This window comes from Hylobates moloch, unplaced genomic scaffold (assembly GCF_009828535.3).
Source record: "Hylobates moloch isolate HMO894 unplaced genomic scaffold, HMol_V3 SCAFFOLD_24, whole genome shotgun sequence".
Lineage (NCBI taxonomy): Eukaryota > Metazoa > Chordata > Mammalia > Primates > Hylobatidae > Hylobates > Hylobates moloch.
The window spans coordinates 14,166,853-14,193,300 of NW_026652299.1; the positions used below are offsets into that span (position 1 = coordinate 14,166,853).

The 26,448-nt window shown below is 36.6% G+C and overlaps 1 protein-coding gene across 2 annotated transcripts in view; it reads right to left on the reverse strand.

The window, feature by feature from the left end:
- Positions 1–26,448, reverse strand: part of THSD7B (thrombospondin type 1 domain containing 7B) — a 919,482-nt gene that overhangs the window by 89,800 nt on the left and 803,234 nt on the right. For both annotated transcript variants that reach the window (XM_032145845.1, XM_058434423.1), the window contains one exon: positions 20,115–20,265. In XM_032145845.1, coding sequence (XP_032001736.1) covers positions 20,115–20,265 — 151 coding nt within the window. The remainder of the gene's footprint in view (positions 1–20,114; positions 20,266–26,448) is intronic.

Consider the following 26,448-nt stretch of genomic DNA (forward strand, 5'->3'; position numbering starts at 1 on the left):
ATCACTGAAAATGAGAAGTGATTTAGGAATAAAAGTTATGGTCTCAGAATGCACTAAAGCACTTGAACTTGAAATTTTGTCATAATGAAGTATACAGAAATTCAAGGTATCATTCCAACTTGCTTGGAGTAGTATTCCATAGCTAAAATACAGAAATTAAAGGGTACCACATTCATAAAAGCAAAAAATGTTCTAACAGAAAAAGATTAGCTTTTCTATGTGGATATTTACAAATAATATATGATTATGTAAAATACAGAAACTGATGAAAATAATCATCTAGAACTATAATTTTAGGTTATATTGGCAAAATACAAAAAATTTGAGGGAGAAATAAAACAAGCTATATATTTTTTGATATGCAAGGTTCACTATTGAATTTTTTGTTTATACATTTGTAATACAGAGAAATATGTATTTAAGTTTTTTAATAAAAAATAAAAGATAATCAGTAGTAATATTAAATTACTCAAGTGCACAGAAAAATACAAGGCATAGTCCATGAAACTACTGGAAATAAAAGAAATATCAAAGATCCTTTCTTTTTATAGCATAATACAACAGATGCCAATTATACAAAATAGATTTTAAATACGCCTATGAAAAGCCAAAAATATTAATCTATACTTCTAATAGAAGCCTTCTTTAAAAGAAAGAAGCATAGAAAAATATACAAAAGAGTTAATAAAGATATTTTAAAAACACAAAGAAAAAGAAAGGAAAACAGCATAACTGTTAGACAGAATAAAATCCCAGGCAAAACATTCTTATGAAACGAAGATCAGCCGAACATTATATAAACAAACATTTGTGAACCTTATTGAGCTAAATAACATGGCATCAAACTATAAGAATAAGACACTATAATAAAAGCAAAAAGAATTTGACAGAAATATAATTGTAATGGCATCCTCTAATAGACTGCTGTCATTCTATAACTTTTCGATTGTTTATGACAAATAGGACACAAGAATATTGAAAAATATAATACATGGAACCAATTTTTTCAATATATATGTGTATTCTAAGAAAGGCAATCACTGATTTTGTTAAAACAAATATATTTTTAAAGCAAACAGAAATTAATAAGTAAAAAAGCTTAAATAATACGAAAAAACTTTGAAATTTAAAAACTGAAATATACTGAACTTTATGAAATATTCAGAAAATAAGGACATTTATATCATTATGGACTTTTTAGACATAATGAAAATGAGAATATTACATGTTAAATTTAAGGTCAGAGTCAAAACCTTACCATTCCACTCTGTCCAAATTCTACTAAAGGGAAAATAATATCTTTAAATGTTTTATTACTACAAAAGATAGTAAATATATTAATAAACATTTTATTCTAGTTGGAAAAAATGTATACCTTAAATGCCTCCCCAAACAGATTAAATAAGTACAACAACTAAAAATGATAAATTAGAAAATAAAAAGACCAGATATAATCATCAAATAAAATTTTGAAAATAGATTACTAAAGGGGTAAATTTTAACACATCTAACCAAGAGAAATGAAGAGAAAAAATAATAAACAGAGTGAAATAAAAGTAGAAAGACTCTTCCACAAGGGAATTTTTAAAGTGTATCAGAAAAAAATAAAAATAAAATTTCTCACAATTAGCTCAAGAAATCATTGAAAATGTGAATAGACTAATCAGGCTGGAGGAAACTAAGGAATAGTTTGACCAAAGTTCACCAACCAAAATGTTCTGTTTCCAGAGAGTTTCACAGATAAACTCCTTTATACCATCAGGTATCATGTACCTCCTTAGTTCAAAAAGAAAAAACAAACAAACAAAAACACTATTTCAAAGCAGAAGGGAAAAGTGCAAAATGTATTTTATAGCAATTAGATGCCCTAATTCCAAATTTACAAAATTAATGTACAAAAAGGAAACTATAAATCAATGTCAATTATAGAAATATGATGCAGAATCACTAAAAAACCTATGCTACTTTAAAAAATATTATATACTAGGAGTGATTGAGTTGTTTTTCTTGGAAAAGTAAAGATGTCTAATATAAAAGACTTTCAAAATATCATAATAATTCATCCACTGATACACAAACACACGCATACACAAATACTCATTGCAATACATGCAGGGTATTCAATCAAGAAAGTCTAAAATCCAAGCCTGATACAATCTTGTGCATGTTTAGAAATAAACATATTATTATTATAGTCAGCTATACCAGCCAAGTCAGCCACGATGCCTGTCCTGCACAAATTTCCATTCCAGATGATGTCACTCTGCCCATGGTTCTAGCTCAGAAAATGACCATCCATCAGACCATCATCCTGGTTCTTCATGAGGTTATCAGGCCTAAGTGTGTCCCACATTGCCATGTCTTGTACTAAATGCTTGTATTAAAATGCTTGGACAAGTATTAGCCTTGGTAAATAGTACAGCCAGTGATCTAGCTCTTCCCAGGACTTGCACAAAAGAATATTGTGAGTTCTGTTCTGGAGTAAAAGGAAGGGAGAAAGCATGGCTTAGATATGAAAAGTGAAGCACAGGTACTGATAGTAAAAGAGAAAAATCAGGAGGGCCATGAAAGAAAAAAAATGAACTTAAAAGTCAATACTTTCATGTTGATGTGCTGCACCCATTAACTCGTAATTTAGCATTAGGTATATCTCCTAACATGGCACATGGATACATATGTAACAAACCTGCACATTGTGCACATGTACCCTAAAACTTAAAGTACAATAATAAAAAAAAAGAAAAAAAAGGCAATACTTTCATTCAAATTTTCTATAATTTTTAAACACAAGTGGCAGCTTACGTGGTCTTCAGCTTAGTTATAGTATTGGTCTTAGTCTTTTGTTCCTTAAGACGAAAATCATAAATGATCTCAATCTAACAGTCACAATCGTGAAGAACTTGGCATCGCTGTGTGAATCAGGAATGCAAGGATGTCCAATAATGAGGAGTATATAATTACCATGGTGGTTGTTAGCTTTTCCCAACTAAATAAGTTCTGATAGGAAAAAGAATTCTACATGCTTGCATGTACACATCAGAAAAAAAGGCTTATCTGTTATTTGAGATAATACATTTATATGCCTTAAAATACTAAGAAACCAGACCCCAAATATGCAAGAGCAAATATAAAAGTCTAGTGAAGTGAGTAGAAACATGAAAAACAAAAACCAAAAAGAAAACCCAACACTATACCGCCTCTATGCTGGCAACAATATTTTAAACAGTGTAATTTAAAATAGCAGTGCCTAAATATAAACTTAATGTAAAATATCTACTTGAAGAAAATCACAAAATTTCACAATTATATGTAAGGAAAGGGTTAAATTTTAAAAATGTAGGCATAAATTGCTTAAGATTTTATAAAACTAGAGGTTGGACACTAAAGTTTTATTTATATGATTCTTGGTAGTTTCTGCATGCTTAAATGTTTCATGATTAAAAAAGAGAAAATACATTACATTAATAGAATGAGGTAAAATCTTTTCTAAATGGAATATGGATTAAATGAAAACTTAACAGATACCTAAGTATTTTTTTATTTTACAAAAGACAAAAATGTCAAAGTTTAATTAAGAATAATAAGAAATGTAAATAGCCAAAAAAGTGAAAAGAAAACCAAATGACAGGAAAGTATCTGCCCAAACATCAAAAGCATACACTTATGTTATGTGATTTTAAAAGGACAACATGCAGCCAGGTGTGGCGGCTGACGCCTGTAATCCCAGCATTTGTGGAGGCCCAGATGGGTGGATCACCTGAGGTCTGAAGTTCAAGACCAGCCTGGCCAACATGGCGAAACCCCGTCTCTACTAAAAACATGAAAATTACCCGGGCATGGTGGCATGCACCTGTAATCCCAGCTACTCAGGAGGCTGAGGCAGGAAAATCAGTTGAACCTGGGAGGTGGAGGTTTCAGTGACCTGAGATCATGCCATTGCACTCCAGCCTGAGCAACAAGAGCAAAACTCCATCTCAAAAATAAATAAATAAATAAATAAATAAAGGACAACATGAGTCAACATACCAATATATGGATATTGTCAAAATGTCAGAGACACATGTACACATTAGCATGTGATAAAAAGTAATAAAAAGATGGCAATCACAAATATATGAGACTATATGAGTTAAAACTATCTGTGCTGGATTTCAATGGATCTTTTTAAATCTAACAAAAATATGCCATAGTTGTGTGAAATACAAATGCTAAAATTGAAGCAGAAGCATTCAAAAGACTATAACCACAAGATAAAATGGAGAAATCATAAAAAAAAACACAGAAAAATATTCCAGCTCCAGATGTATTTTAAAATGTCAAATAGCCTAGCATGAGCGACGCACAAGATGGGTGATTTCTGCATTTCCAACTGAGGTACCAGGTTCATCTCACTGGGGCTTGTTGGACAGTGGGTGCAGGACAGTGGGTACAGCCCACTGACCGTGAGCTGAAGCAGGGTAAGGCATCACCTCACCCAGGAAGTGCAAGGGTCAGGGAATTCCCATTCCTAGCCAAGGGAAGCTGTGACAGATGGCACCTGGAAAATCGGGTCACTACCACCCTAATACTGCACTTTTCCAATGGTCTTAGCAAACGGCACACCAGGAGATTATATCTTACGCCTGGCTCGGAGGGTCCCACACATGGAGCCTCGCTCATTGCTAGCACAGCAGTCTGAGATAGAACTGCAAGGCGGCAGCAAGGCTGGGGGAGGGGTGCCCACCATTGCTGAGGCTTGAGTAGGTAAACAAAGCACTGGGAAGCTTGAACTGGGTGGAGCCCACTGCAGCTCAAAGAGGCCTGCCTGCCTCTGTAGACTCTGCCTCTGGGGGCAGGGCATAGCCAAACAAAAGGCAGCAGAAACCTCTGCAGACTTAAATGTCCCTGTCTGACAGCTTTGAAGAGAGTAGTGGTTCTCCCAGCACGGAGTTTGAGATCTGAGAACAGACAGACTGCTTCCTCAAGTGGGTCCCTGACTCCCAAGTAGCCTAACTGGGAGGCAACCCCCCGTAGGGGCAGACTGACACCTCACACAGCCGGGTACCCGTCTGAGACAAAGCTCCCAGAGGAACGATCAGGCAGCAATATTTGCTGTTCAGCAATATTCGCTATTCTGCAGCATCCGCTGCTGATATCCAGGCAAACAGCATTTGGAGTGGACCTCCAGCAAACTCCAACAGACCTGCAGCTGAGGGTCCTGACTGTTAAAAGGAAAACTAACAAACAGAAAGGACATCCACACCAAAACCCCATCTGTATGTCACCATCATCAAAGACCAAAGGTAGATAAAACCACAAATATGGGGAAAAAAACAGAGCAGAAAAGTGGAAAATTCTAAAATTCAGAGTGCTTCTCCCCATCCAAAGAACGCAGATCCTTGCCAGCAATGGAACAAAGCTGGATGGAGAATAACTTTGACGAGTTGAGAGACGAAGGCTTCAGATAATCAAACTTCTCAGAGCCAAAGGAGTAAGTTCAAACCCAACACAAAGGAGCTAAAAATCTTGAAAAAAGATTAGACGAATGGCTAACTAGAATAGCCAGTGTAGAGAAGTCCTTAAAGGACCTCATGAAGCTGAAAACCATGGCAAAAGAACTACATGATGAATGCACAAGCTTCAGTAGCTGATTCGATCAACTGGAAGAAAGGGTATCAGTGACTGAAGATCAAATGAATGAAATGAAGCAAGAAGAGAAGTTTAGAGAAAAAAGAGTAAAAAGAAATAAACAAAGCCTCCAAGAAATATGGCACTATGTGAAAAGACCAAATCTACGTCTGATTGGAGTACCTGAAAGTGACACGGAGAATGGAACCAAGTTGGAAAACACTCTTCAGGATATTATCCAGGAGAACTTCCCCAACCTAGCAAGGCAGGCCAACATTCAAATTCAGGAAATACAGAGAACGCCACAAAGATACTCCTTGAGGAGAGCAGCTCCAAGCCACATAACTGTCAGATTCACCAAAGCTGAAATGAAGCAAAAAATGTTAAGGGCAGCCATAGATAAAGGTCGGGTTACCCACAAAGGGAAGCCCATCAGACTAACAGCAGATCTCTCGGCAGAAACTCTGCAAGCCAGAAGAGAGTGGGGGCTGATATTCAACATTCTTAAAGAAAAGAATTTTCAACCCAGAATTTCATATCCAGCCAAACTAAGCTTCCTAAGTGAAGGAGAAATAAAATACTTTACAGACAAGCAAATGCTGCAAGATTTTGTCACCAACAGGCCTGCCCTAAAAGAGCTCCTGAAGGAAGCACTGAACATGGAAAGGAACCACTGGTACCAGCCACTGCAAAAACATGCCAAATTGTAAAGACCATAGAGGCTAGAAAGAAACTGCATCAACTAACGAGCAAAATAACCAGCTAACATCATAATGACAGGATCAAATTCACACATAACAATATTAACCTTAAATGTAAATGGGTTAAATGCTCCAATTAAAAGACACAGACTGGCAAATTGGATAAAGAGTCAAGACCCATCAGTGTGCCGTATTCAGGAGACCCATCTCACATGCAGAGACACACATAGGCTCAAAATAAAGGGATGGAGGAAGATCTACCAAGCAAATGGAAAACAAAAAAAGGCAGGGGTTGTAATCCTAGTCTTTGATAAACAGACTTTAAACCAACAAAGATCAGTAGAGACAAAGAAGGCCATTACATAATGGTAAAGGGATCAATTCAACAAGAAGAGCTAACTATCCTAAAGATATATGCACCCAATACAGGAGCACCCACATTCATAAAGCAAGTCCTTAGAGACCTACAAAGAGTCTTATACTCCTTACCAATAATAATGGGAGACTTTAACACCCCACTGTCAACATTAGACAGATCAACGAGACAGAAATTTAAATAGGATATCCAGGACGTGAACTCAGCTCTGCACCAAGCAGACCTAATAGACATCTACAGAACTCACCACCCCAAATCAACAGAATATGCATTCTTCTCAGCACCACATCCCACTTATTCCAAAACTGACCACATAGTTGGAAGTAAAGCACTCCTCAGCAAATGCAAAAGAACAGAAATTATAACAAACTGTCTCTCAGACAACAGTGCAATCAAACTAGAACTAAGGATTAAGAAACTCACTCAAAACCACTCAACTACATGGAAACTGAACAATCTGCTCCTGAATGACTACTGGGTACATAACAAAATGAAGGCAGAAATAAAGATGTTCTTTGAAACCAACGAGAACAAAGACACAACACACCAGAATCTCTGGGACACATTTAAAGCAGTGTGTAGGGGGAAATTTATAGCACTAAATGCCCACAAGAGAAAGCAGGAAAGATCTAAAATTGACACCCTAACATCACAATTTAAAGAACTAGAGAAGCAAGAGCAAACACATTCAAAAGCTAGCAGAAGGCAAGAAATAACTAAGATCAGAGCAGAACTGAAGAACATAGAGGCACAAAAAACCCTTCAAAAAATCAATGAATCCAGGAGCTCGTTTGTTGAAAACATCAACAAAATTGATAGACCGCTAACAAGACTATTAAAGAAGAAAAGAGAGAAGAATCAAGTAGATGCAATAAAAAAATGATAAAAGGGATATCACCACAGATCCCACAGAAATACAAACTACTATCAGAGAATACTATAAATACCTCTTTGCAAATAAACTAGAAAATCTAGAAGAAATGGATAAATTTCTGGACACATACACCCTGCCAAGACTAAACCAGGAAGAAGTTGAATCTCTGAATAGACCAATAACAGGCTCTGAAATTGAGGCAATAATTAATAGCCTACCAACCAAAAAAAGTCCAAGACCAGACAGATTCACAGCTGAATTCTACCAGAGGTACAAGGAGGAGCTGGTACCATTCTTTCTGAAACCATTCCAACCAATAGAAAAAGAGGGAGTCTTCCCTAACTCATTTTATGAGGCCAGCATCATCCTGATACCAAAGCCTGGCAGAGACACAACCACAAAAAAGAGAATTTTAGACCAGTATCCCTCATGCACATCGATGCAAAAATCCTCAATAAAATACTGGCAAACCAAATCCAGCAACACATCAAAGAGCTTATCCAGCATGATCAAGTGGGCTTCATCCCTGAGATGCAAGGCTGGTTCAACATATGCAAATCAATAAACGTAATCCACCATATAAATGGAACCAAAAACAAAAACCACATGATTATCTCAATAGATGCAGAAAAGGCCTTCAACAAAATTCAACAGCCCTTCATACTAAAAACTCTCAATAAATTAGGTATTGATGGGACATATCTCAAAATAATAAGACCTTTTTATGACAAACCCACAGCCAATATCATAATGAATGGTTAAAAACTGGAAGCATTCCCTTTGAAAACTAGCACAAGACAGGGATGTCCTCTCGCACCACTCCTATTCAACATAGTGTTGGAAGTTTTGGCCAGGACAATCAGGCAGGAGAAAGAAATAAAGGGTATACAATTAGGAAAAGAGGAAGTCAAATTGTCCCTTTTTGCAGATGACATGATTATATATCTACAAAACCCCATCATCTCAGCCCAAAATCTCCTTAAGCTGATAAGCAACTTCAGCAAAGTCTCAGGATACAAAATCAACGTGCAAAAATCACAAGCATTCTTATACAGCAATAACAGACAAACAGAGAGCCAAATCATGAGTGAACTCCCATTCACAGCTGCTTGCTTCAAAGAGAATTAAATACCCAAGAATCCAACTTACAAGGGATGTGAAGGGCCTCTTCAAGAAGAACTACAAACCACTGCTCAACAAAATAAAAGAGGACACAAACAAATGGAAGAAGATTCCATGCTCATGGATAGGAAGAATCAGTATCGTGAAAATGGCCATAGTACCCAAGGTAATTTATAGATTCAATGACATCCCCATCAAGCTACCAATGACTTTCTTCACAGAATTGGAAAAAACTACTTTAAAGTTCATATGGAACCAAAAAAGGGCCTGCATTGCCAAGACAATCCTAAGCCAAAAGAACAAAGCTGGAGGCATCACACTACCTGAGTTCAAACTATACTACAAGGCTACAGTAACCAAAACAGCATGGTACTGGTACCAAAACAGAGATATAGACCAATGGAAGAGAACAGAGCCCTCAGAAGTAATACCACACATCTACAACCATCTGATTTTGACAAACCTGACAAAAACAAGAAATGGGGAAAGGATTCCCTATTTAATAAATGGTGCTGGGAAAACTGTCTAGCCATATGTAGAAAGCTGAAACTGGATCCCTTCCTTAACACCTTATACAAAAATTAATTCGAGATGGATTAAAGACTTAAATTTTATGCCTAAAACCATAAAAACCCTAGAGGAAAACCTAGGCAATACCATTCAGGACATAGGCATGGGCAAAGACTTCATGTCTAAAACACCAAAAGGAATGGCAACAAAAGCCAAAACTGACAAATGGGATCTAATTACACTAGAGAGCTTCTGTACAGCAAAAGAAACTACCATCAGAGTGAACAGGTAACCTACAGAATGGGAGAAAATTTTTGCAATCTACTCATCTGACAAAGGGCTAATATCCAGAATCTACAAAAAGCTTAAACAAATTTACAAGAAAAAAAACAACTCCATCAAAAAGTGGGTGAAGGATATGAACAGACACTTCTCAACAGAAGACATTTATCCAGCCAACAGACACGTGAAAAGATGCTCATCATCACTAGCCATCAGAGAAATGCAAATCAAAACCACAATGAGATACCATCTCACACCAGTTAGAATGGCCATCATTAAAAAGTCAGGAAACAACAGGTGCTGGAGAGGATGTGGAGAAATAGGAACACTTTTACACTGTTGGTGGGACTGTAAACTAGTTCAACCATTGTGGAAGACAGTGTAGCAATTCCTCAAGGATCTAGAACTAGAAATACCATTTGACCCAGCCATCCCATTACTGGGTATATACCCAGGAGATATACCTAATGTAAATGATAAGTTAATGGGTGCAGCACACCAACATGGCACATGTATACATATGTAACAAACTTGCACATTGTGCACGTGTACCCTAGAACTTAGAGTATAATAATAAAAGTCAAATAACTATTTCCAACATTTAAAAAAACTAGTTTAAAGAATATAGAATGCTGAAACTTAACAAATTATTTTAAAATTAGCATACTAGTAATGCCAAATATGCTGATGGGAAGAATAAGAGAGACAGAGATGACAGAGAAAACATCCTGAACCAATTAAGAAAATGATAAACTAAATAGAAGTTAATTAATTAATTTATTTTTATTTTTTGAGAAGGAGTATTCCTCTGTCATCCAGGGTGCAGTGCAGTGGCGCCATTTTGGCTCACTGCAACCTCCTGCAATCTCTGCCTCCTCCCAGGCTCAAGCAAAAATCCTCATGCCTTAGCCTCCCGAGTAGCTGGGATTACAGGTGCCCACCAACACATCTGGCTAATTTTTGTATTGTTTTTACTATCTTGGCCAGGCTTATCTCAACTCCTGACCTCAAGTGATCCACCCGCCTCGGCCTCCCAAAATGCTGGGATTACAGGTATGAACCACCATGCCCAGCAGATTTTATTAATATTAGTTTTTATTTTTATATTATTTTTTGAAACAGAGTCTCTCTCTGTTGCCCAGGCTGGAGTGTGGAGCGCAATGATGCGATCTCGGCTCACTGCAGCCTCTGCGTCCTGCATTCAAGTGATTTCTCCTGCCTCAGCCTCCTGTGTCTCCTGCCTCAGCCTCCGGAGAACCTGGGATTACAGGCATGCACCACCACACTGGGCTAATTTTTGTATTTTTAATAGAAATGGGGTTTTGCCATGTTGGGAAGGCTGGTCTCAAGCTCTGGACCTCAGGTGATCTGCCCGCCCTTGGCCTCCCAAAGTGCTGGGATTATAGGCATGAGCCACTGCACCTGGCCTATAATTTAAATTAAAGTTTAAGAATTAGCATATCTTTCAAAACTAGAAGCTCTGCTTTATCATATTTATAAAAGACAAATTCTAAAAATAATATCAGCAATAATAAAAAGCATTTAATAGAACTGAGTAATCATTTTTGAACACATACATATATTGATATGTTGTATATATATATTTAAAAAGAAATTTACAGAAAAAAATTAAATATAATACACAATGAGTATTTGCTTAACAACAGCTCAAACATATTATATCACCTGATTAAAGCCAGGTGATATAATTTGGATATTTATCCCCACCCAAATCTCATGTTGAATTGTAATCCCCAATGTTGAAGGTGGAACCTAGTGGGAGATATTTGGATCATGAGGGTGGATTCCTTATGAATGGCTTGGGCCATCCCCTTGGTGATAAGGGACCTCTTGCTCTGAGTTCACACGAGATCTGGACATTTAAAAGTGCGTGGCACCTCCCTCAATATTCCCCTTCTGTCTTGCTCCTGCTCTAGCTATGTGACGTGCCTGCTCTCATTTCACTAAAGTAAAAGCTTCCAGAGGCCTTCCCAGAAACCATGCTTCCTGTACAGCTTGCAGGACTGTGAGCCAATTAAACCTCTTTCTTATAAATTACCCAATCTCAGGTATTTCTTTACAGCAACATGAGAACAGTCTAATATACCAGGAAAAGATAAAAATGATTTTTGATTTTTAGCACTATTTAGAAAGTTGTTCCTAATAAAGTATGTATGCCTAGGAAAGATAATGTGAATATCAAGAAAGGATAGGTAAAAGTCATTATTGTATATTATACGGGTGTATGTCAGGAAAACCTAAGACTATGAACTAATTTTTTAAAAACTACTAGTAGAATTAATAATAAAATTAAGAAAACACAGTTGAATGCAAGCTATTCCTGTAATACCCATATAACACCCATTTGTTTCTTTAGACATTAGCACTAACCAATTAGATACACAGATGGAAGAAAACACCCCATTAATAATAGTGATGAAAAAAATCTCAATTCACATGATAGTAAATGTAACTGGGTACAGCAAAAATATAAATAAAACTCTTGTGAACATTTTTTAAAAATATCTAGAAAATGGAATCCAGAAACTAGGTGGTATAGGAATATTCATTTGAAATTCAATAGAACTTGTGTCAACATATACAAAAATAAATATGTTTATGTGTTTTTAAACAATTAAAATATTAGAAACATATCTTTATACAGTAAACTTGGGATTTTTTTAAGCAAGAAAGAAACTTAGTATCATAAAACTAAACACTTTTGTATGACACGATATCACAAATTGTGTTAAAATTTAATTGATAGGAAATTTTGGTTAAATATGGAAGACTACACAAAACTCTTTCCAGGAATACCACTAAAATGATATTAAAATGATTAAAATGAGAGTGAAGACATTTGTTTACAAAGGTGTACAAACAACAATAATAATATAAGGACCTAATAGTAATAAAATTTAAGAAGCTAGAAAACTTATAACTGACAGCGGACTTGAAAGTACTGAATTCCAAATTAGCAATGGATAAATTGGAACTTGATTTGGACTCTATAGCCTCAAAAGACTAGGAATTTGAGCATCAAGTAAATCTGAAAAAGGAATTAAACGTAGTGTTCAAAACTAGAGAACTAATTGAAAGTGCGTGTATCAATAATTAACCCATCTATATTAGGGTTCTCCAGAGATACAGAATCAATAGTGTGTGTGTGTGTATTCACGTGCATATTAATTTAGGAATTGGTTCACATGATTATGGAGCTTGACAAGTCCCAAGATCTGCAGTCTGCAAGCTGGAGACCCAAGAGAATCAAAGCTGTGGTTCCAGTCCAAAGGGCCTGCTGGCTTTATACCCAAGAAGGGTCAATGTTTTGGTTTGAGTACAATAGCAGGAAAAAAACTAATGTCTCAGTGCAAGGCAATCAGGCAAAAGGAGTTTCCTCTTACTCATGGGAATGTCAGCCTTTTTGTTCTACTTGGGCCTTTAACTGTTTGGATGGAACTTCATTATTTGGGAAAAGTAAAGCAGAAAATCTCTACACTGGGCACAATTAAGCATGGTGCTACCATTTTGAAAATAAAGTGATTAAGGGAAACACTGCTCATGTACTGGTACTGAGACCCTCTAGGATATGTTTTCTATTTTGTCCTCAGAATACTGTCAGCCAGGATCATATGATCCAGATAATATTCTCTGAAAACTGCAACCCTTCCAAGATTTGAAATAATTTGACCTATTACTTCTTCAAATATTTTTCTGTCCACTCCCTACTTTTCTTCCAGGGCTCTAATTATGCAAATGTTAAATGACTTGCCATTGTTCTACAGATCACTTAGCCTCTACTCATTTCTTTTCCACTCTTTTTTTCTTTCTGTGCTTAGTAGCTATGTCTTCAAGTGAAAACACCTGTATAGCCAGAACAGAGCTCATGAAATAAAATGTTACCTTGTAAAAAAGAAACAAACAAATAAAATATTACCAAAACCACCTAGGTCCCTATCATGTCCCCCATCTAGCCAATAACCACTCCTAGACATCGTGATTGTAACACTGCTGAATGCTTGGCGGGGGGTGTCTTCCATTCGAATGTGTTGAAGTATGTCTTATCAGGCAGTAATGTTACCTGTGGATCAGCTTGGTCTTTCTGTGGTTTGCCTTTAAATTTCATTAGGGAAATTTCGGAGTAGACTTTAAGGTTAATTTAGCCTCCTGCTAAGGCAAAACCCTTGTTAGGTCATTAATAAATGCTCTCAGAGCTTAAAGAGGTATCTCTGTTCATACTACATGAAACTGAAATGTCTCCTAGACCTGTGTGAGCTTTAGAATATGTACATCTTGTAGATTCTCAGAAGTCATTCTTTGTCTGAACTTGGGGAGTTTCACTCCATGAATGTCCAAATTAGTAGTTAGTTAAGAACTCCAGGAGGCCCCATACAGATATCTACATTATTTTACTTGCCTAGCTCTTTTCTTTTCAGTATTTTGTGTCCCAAATTTCAACTTCCTGTACCTCTCCGACTCTGGTTGCTAGATCCTCACCATGGTCTCCTTGGAATCTCATTCCTTTCATCACCATTCAGAAAGTGCCTCTAGCCAGAAAGCCATGGTGATTGTAAGGCTCACTTCATTTGATTTTCTTCCCTGAATCACCATAGTCCCATGCTACTCATCCAACGTATCAAAACTGTTGGTTTACATATTTTGCCCTTTATAACATTGTTTACTATGGAGCATAAATCCAGTCCAAAGAAATCCAATCATATTCCATCACGGTTAGACGTGACAATTCTCTTCTCTCTCCAATTCTCTTTGAATCGCCTTACAATCATGCTAGTTTAATGACTAATCAGTTAATTAACTTTTGACACTTTGTATGAGAGTCACGTTTGCAATATTTTGAAAATTATACTTTTACAAGGTATAGAATTATACTTTTACAAGTTATAAAAAGTGTTGTTAGGCATAGTTGTTATTAATCATTCTCTCTTAGGAATATATATAGAAGTATTTATGGGTGAAATAATATAAAATTTGGGATATACCTTAGTCTGCTAGCAAGAAAGGGAAAGAGAAGTGGGGGAAGAAGAGATAAATGAAATAAGGTATGTCATATATAGATAACTATTGAAGCAGGATGATCAATGTATAGGGCCCATCATACTGTTTTTTTATAACTGAGGATTTCATGAACTAGAGATAGAGATAGAAATGGAGACAGAAGGCCGGGCACGGTGGCTCACACTTGTAATCCCAGCACTTTGGGAGGCCGAGGCGGGTGGATCACGAGGTCAGGAGATCGAGACCACGGTGAAACCCCGTCTCTACTAAAAATACAAAAAATTAGCCGGGCGTGGTGGCGGGCGCCTGTAGTCCCAGCTACTCGGAGAGGTTGAGGCAGGAGAATGGCGTGAACCCGGGAGGCGGAGCTTGCAGTGAGCCAAGATCGCGCCACTGCACTCCAGCCTAGGTGACAGAGCGAGACTCCGTCTCAAGAAAAAAAAAAAAAAAAGAAATGGAGATAGAATGGAACGTGTTGGGGCAAAGGGAGAGACAGAGGGAAATTGAGGGCAATGGAAGCCTTATTTTGTACTCCAAACTGATGATATTGAGAATCAAAGAAATCAGACTGTATAAGAAAGAATGATGACAAGCATATTACATATCAAAAACTTGAGGAGCCTAAAGACTGCTTCTATTAGATTGTCATTCACTGTTCCAATGCATGAAATGAGGCACCCTTCTTGCAGTGCCTCATATGGTTCTGGAAATAAAAGTGATTCTAAGTGATATTACATCTCACTGCACACAGGGGTAAAATACTCTGCAAGCCCCTGAGTAATGAATTACTGTCATCTGACAAGGGCCAATATCAATTTAGCACATGCAACCAGAATTTACAGTCCAGATTATAGAAAATTATCATCATTCTCATCCTCTGGCTTTCAGCTGTGAATCAAAGAAAAAAACTAGGTAGTATGAGGGTCGTGATCATTACGCACCTCCTCCAGAGACAAATACAGGTTGCCATCTGTGTGATAAAGACTGTTAGGTGAGGTTGAGGAAGTGCTTAGAGCTGAGCTCTAGTACTAAACATTGGGATAAATTGCTTCCCTAAAACATAATTTACACAGGTGATGCTATGGTGCTGAAAATACTGAGTCATCAGGAATAAAATGTCATTGCTCACAGCCTTTCCCCAAAATAACACTGGAGCACTATTAAAAAAAAGGGGGGGGGTGTTTTTCTTAACCTCAAATGCTTAATTATAGATCACTTATCAGAAAACCAGCATGCATTTCTCTTTCTCTTTTAAAGCGGGGCATTTGCCTGAAGAAATAATAGCAGTTTCTGCATTGACTTTCACTAGTATCTCCTGCACACATAAAGAGTTACAGAAAAGAATAAAGCACAGAAATAAGGTGAATTTTAAAAACACAATATTCAGACTGTGATAGAATCCAGATTCCATTGCACTTAAGCCCTATGTAGTTTCTTTGCAAAGTCTTCCTTTGTGATCCTTTTTCACAGATTGTTCTGGTGATAATTCAAAGATTTGGGTCACTTTTTGATCATGGAGTTTCCTTGGGACCACTGTTTAATGAGCTTCTAATTCCCACTATCTGAAGGGATGCTTGGCTACAGTTCTGGCCAACCCCTGATACATTCAGCTAGAGGTGAATCAAAGTTCAAACAGGTTTGCTAAATCTAAGTCATCTTTCTGGAGTGGGTTTGCAAAGTCTTGCTTCTGCAAAATATACAACAGTTTGGAAATTCACTTCCAATACCCTTGTCCTATCAATATCAGTGTTTAGGAAATTCCTTTACCAAGACTCCAAGAATAGATATAAATAGAAAATCTGTGTTACTCAACGGAAAATTTCTGTAAGGATTGGTAGCGTAAATGAAGGCAACCCAATATTCTTTCAGATACATAAGTGGCTAATCAATTTCAAATGTTCCAAGACATTTGCATCCAGAAATTTACGAACTTCTCTTGAAGAATACATGATTCTATGAATAATCCTCAGCATAATTCTGAAGTACGTAGGATCAGGACAAAAACCGGAAAAAATTAGTTAGGTAAAAGAGAACATTGGGTGGTAAGTAATGAACTATGAAATGTCTATATATTTGTATGTGTATGCATGTACTTATATACATGTATAAACATGTATACACACACATACCTTTAAAGAGTAAATATTAAGAAGGTTATTGTATGCACAATTACATAATTTTCCTTTCATAGTAAAGCATTCTAGAAAAGTAAGCATGTTAAAGTAAAAAAAAAATTACATATGCATGTTATGGGAATAAGAAAAATCATGAACATAAAGGAAACAGTTTTTCATTTTCTTCAAATTCCTCCTTGAATTGTATTTGTTTTTGCTTGATCCATTTATGGTTTTCCCAACGCAGTTTTAAAAAAATGGTCCCAATACAATTTTTAATGGCTTTGTCTTATTTGTTCTTCTGTATGGTTTGCAATTGGCAGTTACTGTCAGGTCAGTAACCCATTCATTCAAAGTTATCTTTGTGATGCGTTATTTTTAAGGATTACTATTAAATTAGATATAAGTCATGTTTCAGTAATGGAAGTGACATTTTATTTATTTATTTTTCTTTTTTTAATATTATTATACTTTAAATTTTAGGGTACATGTGCACAACGTGCAGGTTTGTTACATATGTATCTATGTGCCATGTTGGTGTGCTGCACCCATTAACTCCTCATTTAGCATTAGGTATATCTCCTAATGCTGTCCCTCCCCCCTCCCCCCACCCCACAACAGTTCCTGGATTGTGATGTTCCCCTTCCTGTGTCCATGTGTTCTCATTGTTCAATTCCCACCTATGAGTGAGAACATGCGGTGTTTGGTTTTTTGTCCTTGCAAATAACTTCTTTTGTGTAGGGGAAGGGATCTTTCCTGTATAGCTTAAAAAATGTACTGCCCCCTGTCTGGGATTTCCCAACCACGTGGCAAACACGGTAATTGGGAGGGGGCTTTGTGATGGTTTTTCTTCATCACACTTCTGTGTTAGGTAATACCTTATGAAATTTATTTTATACATATTATATCTAATTTTTTAAACAATCTGAAAAAAATAGCTATTATTGTCCTCACTTCCCAGTAAGAAACCTGTAACTCAGATGTTTAAATAACTTGCTGCAACCATACTTAAACACATGTCCAGCTTATTTATGTGTTTGTCTCTAAAGAAGTACCTTTGGAGGAGAAAATACCCAACAAATAGTGAATTTGTCCCAATGTCATATGTCACACTGCAGAGTATCAAAGGAGAATTTGGTAAAATAATGGCAAATATTAAAGATCCTTAAATCAGCTCATGGTCTACAGAACGCTTATAAAATAACTGTTTCCTTTTTCTGATAAAATGCACGTTGAAGTGCTAATTAAATTATAGGCACAGTGATTTAGTTTGCTGCCTTTGCTATAATCATTTTCATTATCATTGTCCAATACTGATTGGGATTGTCCTATGATGTTGGGACATTATGCTAAGATCTTGCAACTTAACTACAGTTATGCAATATATCTAGATTTAGGGAAAATAATCAGGTATGAGCCCTAATTACCATTTCTTCGCTTTGAAGTTTACATTTACATGGGACAGTACAGCATAGCATCTGAGAAAGAAAAAGGCCATTGTGGTCAGACAGACCTGAGTGGCCATGGACAAGTGTTATATCATCACAGCGCAATATTGTTATAAAACTTAGAGTTACATGTAGCTTTCAGTATAATGTTGGTTATATAAGATATACTCAATACAATTCTGTATTGTCATTGTCATAGCTTCTATCATTATGTAACTTAGAAGGTACATAAGCAGGTAAAGGAACAACCTTTTCATTTCATGCTGACAAGTGAGTAACTATGTTGAGTTTTTGACACATGAAAGGACGTTAAAATATTTTCTCTACCTCCAATTTCTAAATACTCCAAAAATTAAATAATTATGTTTTGAAAAAGAAGCCTTGAAAAAACAAAAGCCCAAAAGAAGCAAACACAGAATGCTAAACCTTCACAAACTTTGTGTAAAACGTTCTTACAATAAAAATTTTAGCCCGGTGGCCAGATACCTTAAGAGGGCAATGTTTTCATTGTAAAGTGATTAGAGCTTAATGGAGTCTTCTGTGAGTAAATTAGAAAAACAAAAGTGAAGAAGATCATGACCTTACATTTAATTAAACTTCTTCAGGCTGCTAATTCTTCTGTAGGTTGATTAATCATACAGATAGATAAAACAGCTTCCCTTCTTCTTAAAATAAATATTGCATTTTAAACAAAGAAAAGTATTGAGTCTAAATCTACCTTAATCTTTCCAAGATAACTGGGCCAAGAATATAAGAGCAAAATCTCTGGCTTCATCAACAGAATAATGTTCATACTGAGCTCATCACTTATTAAGTACAAAACTTTGTGCAAACCACTTAACCTTTCTACACATCAGTTTCTAAGCTGAACAATGAACTAGTAATACTATCAACCTAATAGGATTAGTACAAGTACTAAAGGGAATAGTTCCTACATGTGCCTTGCACAAAATAAATGGTCAATAAATTTTAACTTTCATTATATTCAGGTTACACACAAAATAAATGACTTAGTAGTACAAATATCCCACTTCTACAAGTTATTCTTATTAGTTTCTCTTCATGTCAATACTATATTGCTCTAAAAACAACTCAACAAATAAAAATAACAACAGAGCTAAATCTCTTTCAGGAACAGAATTATACAAATATCAAAGATAAGGACTCAATATTTAACAAGGACTCAATATTTAACAATGAATCAATAATTTGAAGCTCTAAACATATGATATTAACTGATTTTAAAGATATTTTCCATTTCCATACAGAGATTTCCAGTCTTTCCACAAATTGTCAGTATGACAATTGAGTTCAAAGTATCCTAATTTTCCTTTCTAATGTTTGAACTCATATAATTTGTTCCTAATCCCCACTTTCATTTTTTTCAGTGTTTACTTTGAAATGTGAGTATAAAATATAAGAATTTATCCTCTGGGAATAGTAAGTTGAAATATGCTCCTTGAATAATATTTATTTTGCCATACTCCTGTTGTGCTTCCAATTTTTTAAAACTTTAAAAGAAAAAAAATAAAGGTAAACGCTTTAGTTTTTTTTTTTTTGTAAAGGTATTTTTGTTAGCTTTGGAAGAAGTAGAAATGTGGCAAAAGAATGCCTCGTCTTCAGGAAAACAGCAAAAGGCAAAAACAGATCTCACTAACAGAAGCTAAATTGCACAGTGGAGTTGAGCTCCTAAGATATAATTGATTCTGCGAGGATAAAGATGGAACAGGACCAAGATATTATAATGAGAATCATTTTGTTACTAAAGAAGACTCCTTTCACAATGGGTGCACAGTTGAATCCTAGTGTGATCATTATAGGCTCATTTTCCTTGTTCATGTTCCTGTGATAAAGGCCCTGGAAGAAGCACTGGCATTTTAAATTGCTCAGTCTTGCTTGCAGACTTTTTTTTCTTTTTTCTTTCTTTGGATTTCTCAAAAAGAAAAAAATTATTTTCCCATGTTACTAGAAGAATGCTTTGGAGACCAGCACTGTGAATGCACAGGGAACAACAGTGAAGGCAACAATAGATTATCAGAGCATTGACAAAGAAAGAGAAATTACCTGTGGACATTTGCTCCAAAGTCCCCACTCAGACATGACACACTCATTGGGACACATAAGAGAACAGGACTGGGTTTCCGGGGGAATTTCATCCTGGTTGCACAGGTTGCTATCCACTGCTCCACCTTCACCATCCACAGTATTCACACACCTGTAAAGCAAGGTCACAAGATAGCTTGATTATTTAAAACAGTGGAGAGTATATTTTAAATAGTTATGATGTATCATAGTAACTGACGATAGTTAAATATAACATAAGACCAGCACAGAAACCAAGGGGAACAAAACTTTCCTACTTTAGTCAGTCAGGCTTTGTGAGCATTAACTCAGTACAGAACCCTTTATTCATCAGGGCAAGGGAGAACAATGGAAAGACTAGAGGCAATGGTTGACCTTGGACTAAAGGCAATGGTTGACCTTGAAGAACTTTATATTTCAAGAGACCTACAATACATTTACTCAGGTCCAGCACTGAGTGAATATTCTTTTTATTGTAATGAATCTTGAAGGCTCTCCTTCTCTGAATAAATCCATCACTTTGTGATAGCTAGAACCTTCCTACTTCCTGTGGCTTTCTTAAACCTTTCCCAAACTTCTATCTGATACCATGTAAAATTTCCTAAACTTTATCCCACTCATTTTTAAAGTCATGGCAAAGTAATATGAAAAATAACTGAACAGGTATTCTTTCAGGTAACTTCTGCATTTCAGTAAAGAATTTTTCAAATCAAGAAACAAAGGGCAATGAGCAACTATTTTCATGCAGCAATTAATCACACAGCACAGATGTATGCATCATGGGTACTTGGCCTACTCTGTGTCAGGTTTTGAGATAAGTACTGGCAATAATGAGATAATCACACTATTGTTAAAGATGATGAAGATTCAATCAAATTAAAACCAAAGTGTTATACCACTATATGCTTGCCAAAATGGATTAAATTATAAAAACATGGAAAATACCAAAGCTGGCAAGAATGCAGAGCGATTGTAATTAATTCTTCTCATTCTGCTGGTGGGAACATAATCTGTTTTGGAAACTGGTTGGCAATGTCTACTAAAGCTAAACCTATACATACTATGTAACCCAACAATCCACTTATATTTCCATAGAAATGAATATAAATGTGTAGCAAACCAAAAGCCAAAGCTGACTGAAAATGTTCATAGCAGCACTATTCATAATGAACCAAACTAGAAACAGTCCAAATGTTCAGCAAGAATATAATCTATAAATATATTGTAGTAAATGCCATAAAGTGATGAGAATGAATGAAAGAATATGAGTGACAGTCAAAAATATAATGTTGAACAAAAGAAGCTAGACACAAAAGAGTACATATGATCCCGTTCCAATGAAGTTAATGAATAGGTAATACTAATCTAGGGTGTCAGAAGTCAGAATAGTGGCTACCTTTGAGGAAATGGTTAGTGACTGATAGGGACTTAGGTAGTCTTGATAAGCCTATTTTGTTTCTTGATCTCTGGGCTGGTTACACAGTTGTGTTCACATTGTTAAAATTCATCCAGCTGTACCCCTATGATGGGGGCATTTCTCTCTATTTATATCACATCCCAAATAGAAATTAATTTTATAATTATTTTTCAAAATGATTCAATAAAGACTTTCTATGTGCACATATCTTTTGCTAGCTGTTGGGATACAAAGTTGCTATTTGTTAGTGATTCATTTAGTCAATATTTTTGATAGCTTGCTACATACTAAATCCTCGCCTGGGTGTTGGGGTACAGAACTGAAATAGAGACAGATATGATCCCTAGTGCTATAAGTATTTTGTTCTAGTGATAATGATAAAGATAAAGATGAAAATGGCAATGATGATGAAATAAATCATGCCATTTGCTGATCTAGCAATTCAGATACAATGTCAAGGTTAAGAAGTAAGCACTTTAATAACAATATGCTAAAGAGCTTTTGGTGCTCCGTAGGTCATGCTATGCTAATGAATTATCCTGCACTTTAAGAGTTTCTTTTATACACACATTAAAAATAGAAAAAGAGATCGAGACTATCCTAGCTAACATGGTGAAACCCCATCTCTACTAAAAATACAAAACATTAGCCGGGCGTGGTGGCGGGCGCCTGTAGTCCCAGTTACTCGGAGAGGCTGAGGCAGGAGAATGGTGTGAACCCGGGAGGCGGAGCTTGCAGTGAGCCGAGATCGCGCCACTGCACTCCAGCCTGGGCGACAGGGCGAGACTCCATGTCAAAATAATAATAATAATAATAACAATAATAATAATAATAATAATAATAATGATAAACGAAAACTCCAGGAACATTTCAAAGTAGCCAATCACGTACTGAAAAATAAAACAAGATTTATGAGCTGCTAACTCATGAAAAGTTAGATGGTATAAAAGAGGTTAGCAGAGAATGGTATAAAAAAAGTTGTAATAATGCCTTCTAATATAGGGACTTTAATTCTATGGACTTTAATAACTATGGAATTTAATTTATTCTGTGGCAAAAGTCAATAGTAGAAGGAAAATCCATGGGATAGCTTAAATGTCCTTTCCTGGATAAACTCAAAAAAAAAAAAAAAAAAAACTGGAAATTGCTTCCCTTCCTGCCTGCACACTATCTGCTGATGTTCATTTCTTATTTCACTGAGAAAGAAGAGGGAAGACTTCTGGTTAATGAAATCCAGTGAATGTACATATTAGTCTCCATTCACTCCCAATATGCCACAAAAGCAACAGTAAAGGAATTTGTTACCAAAACAATAATAATAATAATTAATAATAATAATAATGAGGAGGGAAAGGCATTACTCCACAAGGACAGAGAACATGTGAGAGGACAAGTACAAGCAATGGAAAATAGATGGGCTCCTGGTAACTCCTTAGCGCATCTGAAAAAGCTGATACTAAACCTTCAAAGGGAAACACCAAAAATAACTCCATTTACAACACAGAACAAAGAAAAAATTCTGGAATTCATGGCACCAAGCACCTCTGGAAATGAGGATGAAAACGAGGCTTAAAAAAAACTGAAGGATTTATTGAAAGTATGTTTAAGAAGTACCCAAACCTTTAGATCCTCTCCCCTGGTCCAGACAGGTAAGTGATTGCCCATCCCCTCCCCCTGCTGGTGATTGCTGGTTTACTATCTGCAGAGTGTCACAAAAGGGTCTTTGCACTAGAGAACACCTAGTGCACTTAATGGAGACACCATCCTGTAAACAGAGGCTTAAGTAAAAGTTTACATACTGCAAAAATTACCACAAAGTTAGTGGCTTAAACCATGGAACTGTATTATCTTATAGTTCTGTAGGATGGAAATACAACTTGGGCCTCATGGGCTAACATCAGAGAGTCAGGCATCAGCAGAGCTGCACTCCTAGAGGAGAATCTCTTTCCTTGCCTTTTCCAGGTTCAGGAGCCACTTGTATTCTTTGGGTGACCCCTTCCTCCATCTCTGGAGGCAGCAACACTGCATTTCTTGGTATCTGGCTTCTGTAGTCACATCTTCCTCCCTTTCTTGTCTCCACTCTTAAAAATCCTGTGAATACATTGTTCCCATTGGACAATCTAAGAAAATCTTCCCATCATAAAGTCCTCGCCTTAATAACATCTGCCAAGTCCCTTTTGCCAAAGGTAGCATATCCATAAAGTCCAGGAATAACACCAAGAAATGCAGTGTTGCTGCCTCCAGAGATGGAGGAAGGGGTCACCCAAAGAATACAAGTGGCTCCTGAACCTGGAAAAGGCAGGGAAAGAGATTCTCCTCTAGGAGTGCAGCTCTGCTGATAACACATTCAAAAGCTAGCAGAAGGCTAGAAATAACTAAAATCAGAGCAGAACTGAAGGAAATAGAGACACAAAAAACCCTTCAAAAAATTAATGAATCCAGGAGCTGGTTTTTTGAGAAGATCAACAAAATTGATAGACCACTAGCAAGACTAATAAAGAAGAAAAGAGAGAAGAATCAAATAGATGCAATAAAAAATGAAAAAGGGGATATCACCACCGATCCCACAGAAATACAATCTACCATCAGAGAATACTACAAACACCTCTATGCAAATAAACTAGAAAATCTAGAAGAAATGGATAAATTCCTCGACAAATACACCCTCCCAAGACTAAATCAGGAAGAAGTCGAATCTCTGAATAGACCAATAACAGGTTCTGAAATTGTGGCAATAATCAATAGCTTACCAACCAAAAAGAGTCCAGGACCGGATGGATTCACAGCTGAATTCTACCAGAGGTACAAGGAGGAACTGGTACCATTCCTTCTGAAACTATTCCAATCGATAGAAAAAGAGGGAATCCTCCCTAACACATTTTATGAAGCCAGCATCATCCTGATACCAAAGCCAGGCAGAGACACAACCAAAAAAGAGAATTTGAGACCAACATCCTTGATGAACATTGATGCAAAAATTCTCAATAAAATACTGGCAAACCGAATCCAGCAGCACATCAAAAAGCTTATACACCATGATCAAGTGGGCTTCATCCCTGGGATGCAAGGCTGGTTCAACATACGCAAATCAATAAATGTAATCCAGCATATAAACAGAACCAAAGACAAAAACCACATGATTATCTCAATAGATGCAGAAAAGGCTTTTGACAAAATTCAACAACCCTTCATGCTAAAAACTCTCAATAAATTAGGTATTGATGGGACGTATCTCAAAATAATAAGAGCTATATACGACAAACCCACAGCCAATATCATACTGAATGGGCAAAAACTGGAAGCATTCCCTCTGAAAACTGGCACAAGACAGGGATGCCCTCTCTCACCGCTCCTATTCAACAGAGTGCTGGAAGTTCTGGCCAGAGCAATCAGGCAGGAGAAGGAAATAAAGGGTATTCAATTAGGAAAAGAGGAAGTCAAACTGTCCCTGTTTGCAGATGACATGATTGTATATCTAGAAAATCCCATTGTCTCAGCCCAAAATCTCCTTAAGCTGATTAGCAACTTCAGCAAAGTCTCAGGATACAAAATCAATGTACAAAAATCACAAGCATTCTTGTACACCAATCACAGACAAACAGAGAGCCAAATCATGAGTGAACTCCCACTCACAATTGCTTCAAAGAGAATAAAATACCTAGGAATCCAACTTACAAGGGATGTGAAGGACCTCTTCAAGGAGAACTACAAACCACTGCTCAATGAAATCAAAGAGGATACAAACAAATGGAAGAACATTCCATGCTCATGGGTTGGAAGAATCAATATCGTGAAAATGGCCATACTGCCCAAAGTAATTTATAGATTCAATGCCATCTCCATCAAGCTACCAATGACTTTCTTCACAGAATTGGAAAAAACTACTTTAAAGTTCATATGGAACCAAAAAAGAGCCCGCATTGCCAAGTCAATCCTAAGCCAAAAGAACAAAGCTGGAGGCATCACGCTACCTGACTTCAAACTATACTACAAGGCTACAGTAACCAAAACAGCATGGTACTGGTACCACAACAGAGATATAGATCAATGGAACAGAACAGAGCCCTCAGAAATGATGCCGCATATCTACAACTATTTGATCTTTGACAAACCTGACAAAAACAAGAAATGGGGAAAGGATTCCCTATTTAATAAATGGTGCTGGGAAAACTGGCTAGCCATATGGAGAAAGCTGAAACTGGATCCCTTCCTTACACCTTATACAAAAATTAATTCAAGATGGATTAAAGACTTAAATGTTAGACCTAAAACCATTCAAATCCTACAAGAAAACCTAGGCAATACCATTCAGGCCATAGGCGTGGGCAAGGACTTCATGTCTAAAACACCAAAAGCAATGGCAACAAAAGCCAAAATTGACAAATGGGATCTCATTAAACTAAAGAGCTTCTGCACAGCAAAAGAAACTACCATCAGAGTGAACAGGCAACCTACAGAATGGGAGAAAATTTTTGCAACCTACTCATCTGACAAAGGGCTAATATCCAGAATCTACAATGAACTCAAACAAATTTACAAGAAAAAAACAAACAACCCCATCAAAAAGTGGGCAAAGGACATGAACAGACACTTCTCAAAAGAAGACATTTATGCAGCCAGAAAACACATGAAGAAATGCTCATCATCACTGGCCATCAGAGAAATGCAAATCAAAACCACAGTGAGATACCATCTCACACCAGTTAGAATGGCCATCATTAAAAAATCAGGAAACAACAGGTGCTGGAGAGGATGTGGAGAAATAGGAACACTTTTACACTGTTGGTGGGACTGTAAACTAGTTCAACCATTGTGGAAGTCAGTGTGGCGATTCCTCAGGGATCTCGAACTAGAAATACCATTTGACCCAGCCATCCCATTACTGGGTATATACCCAAA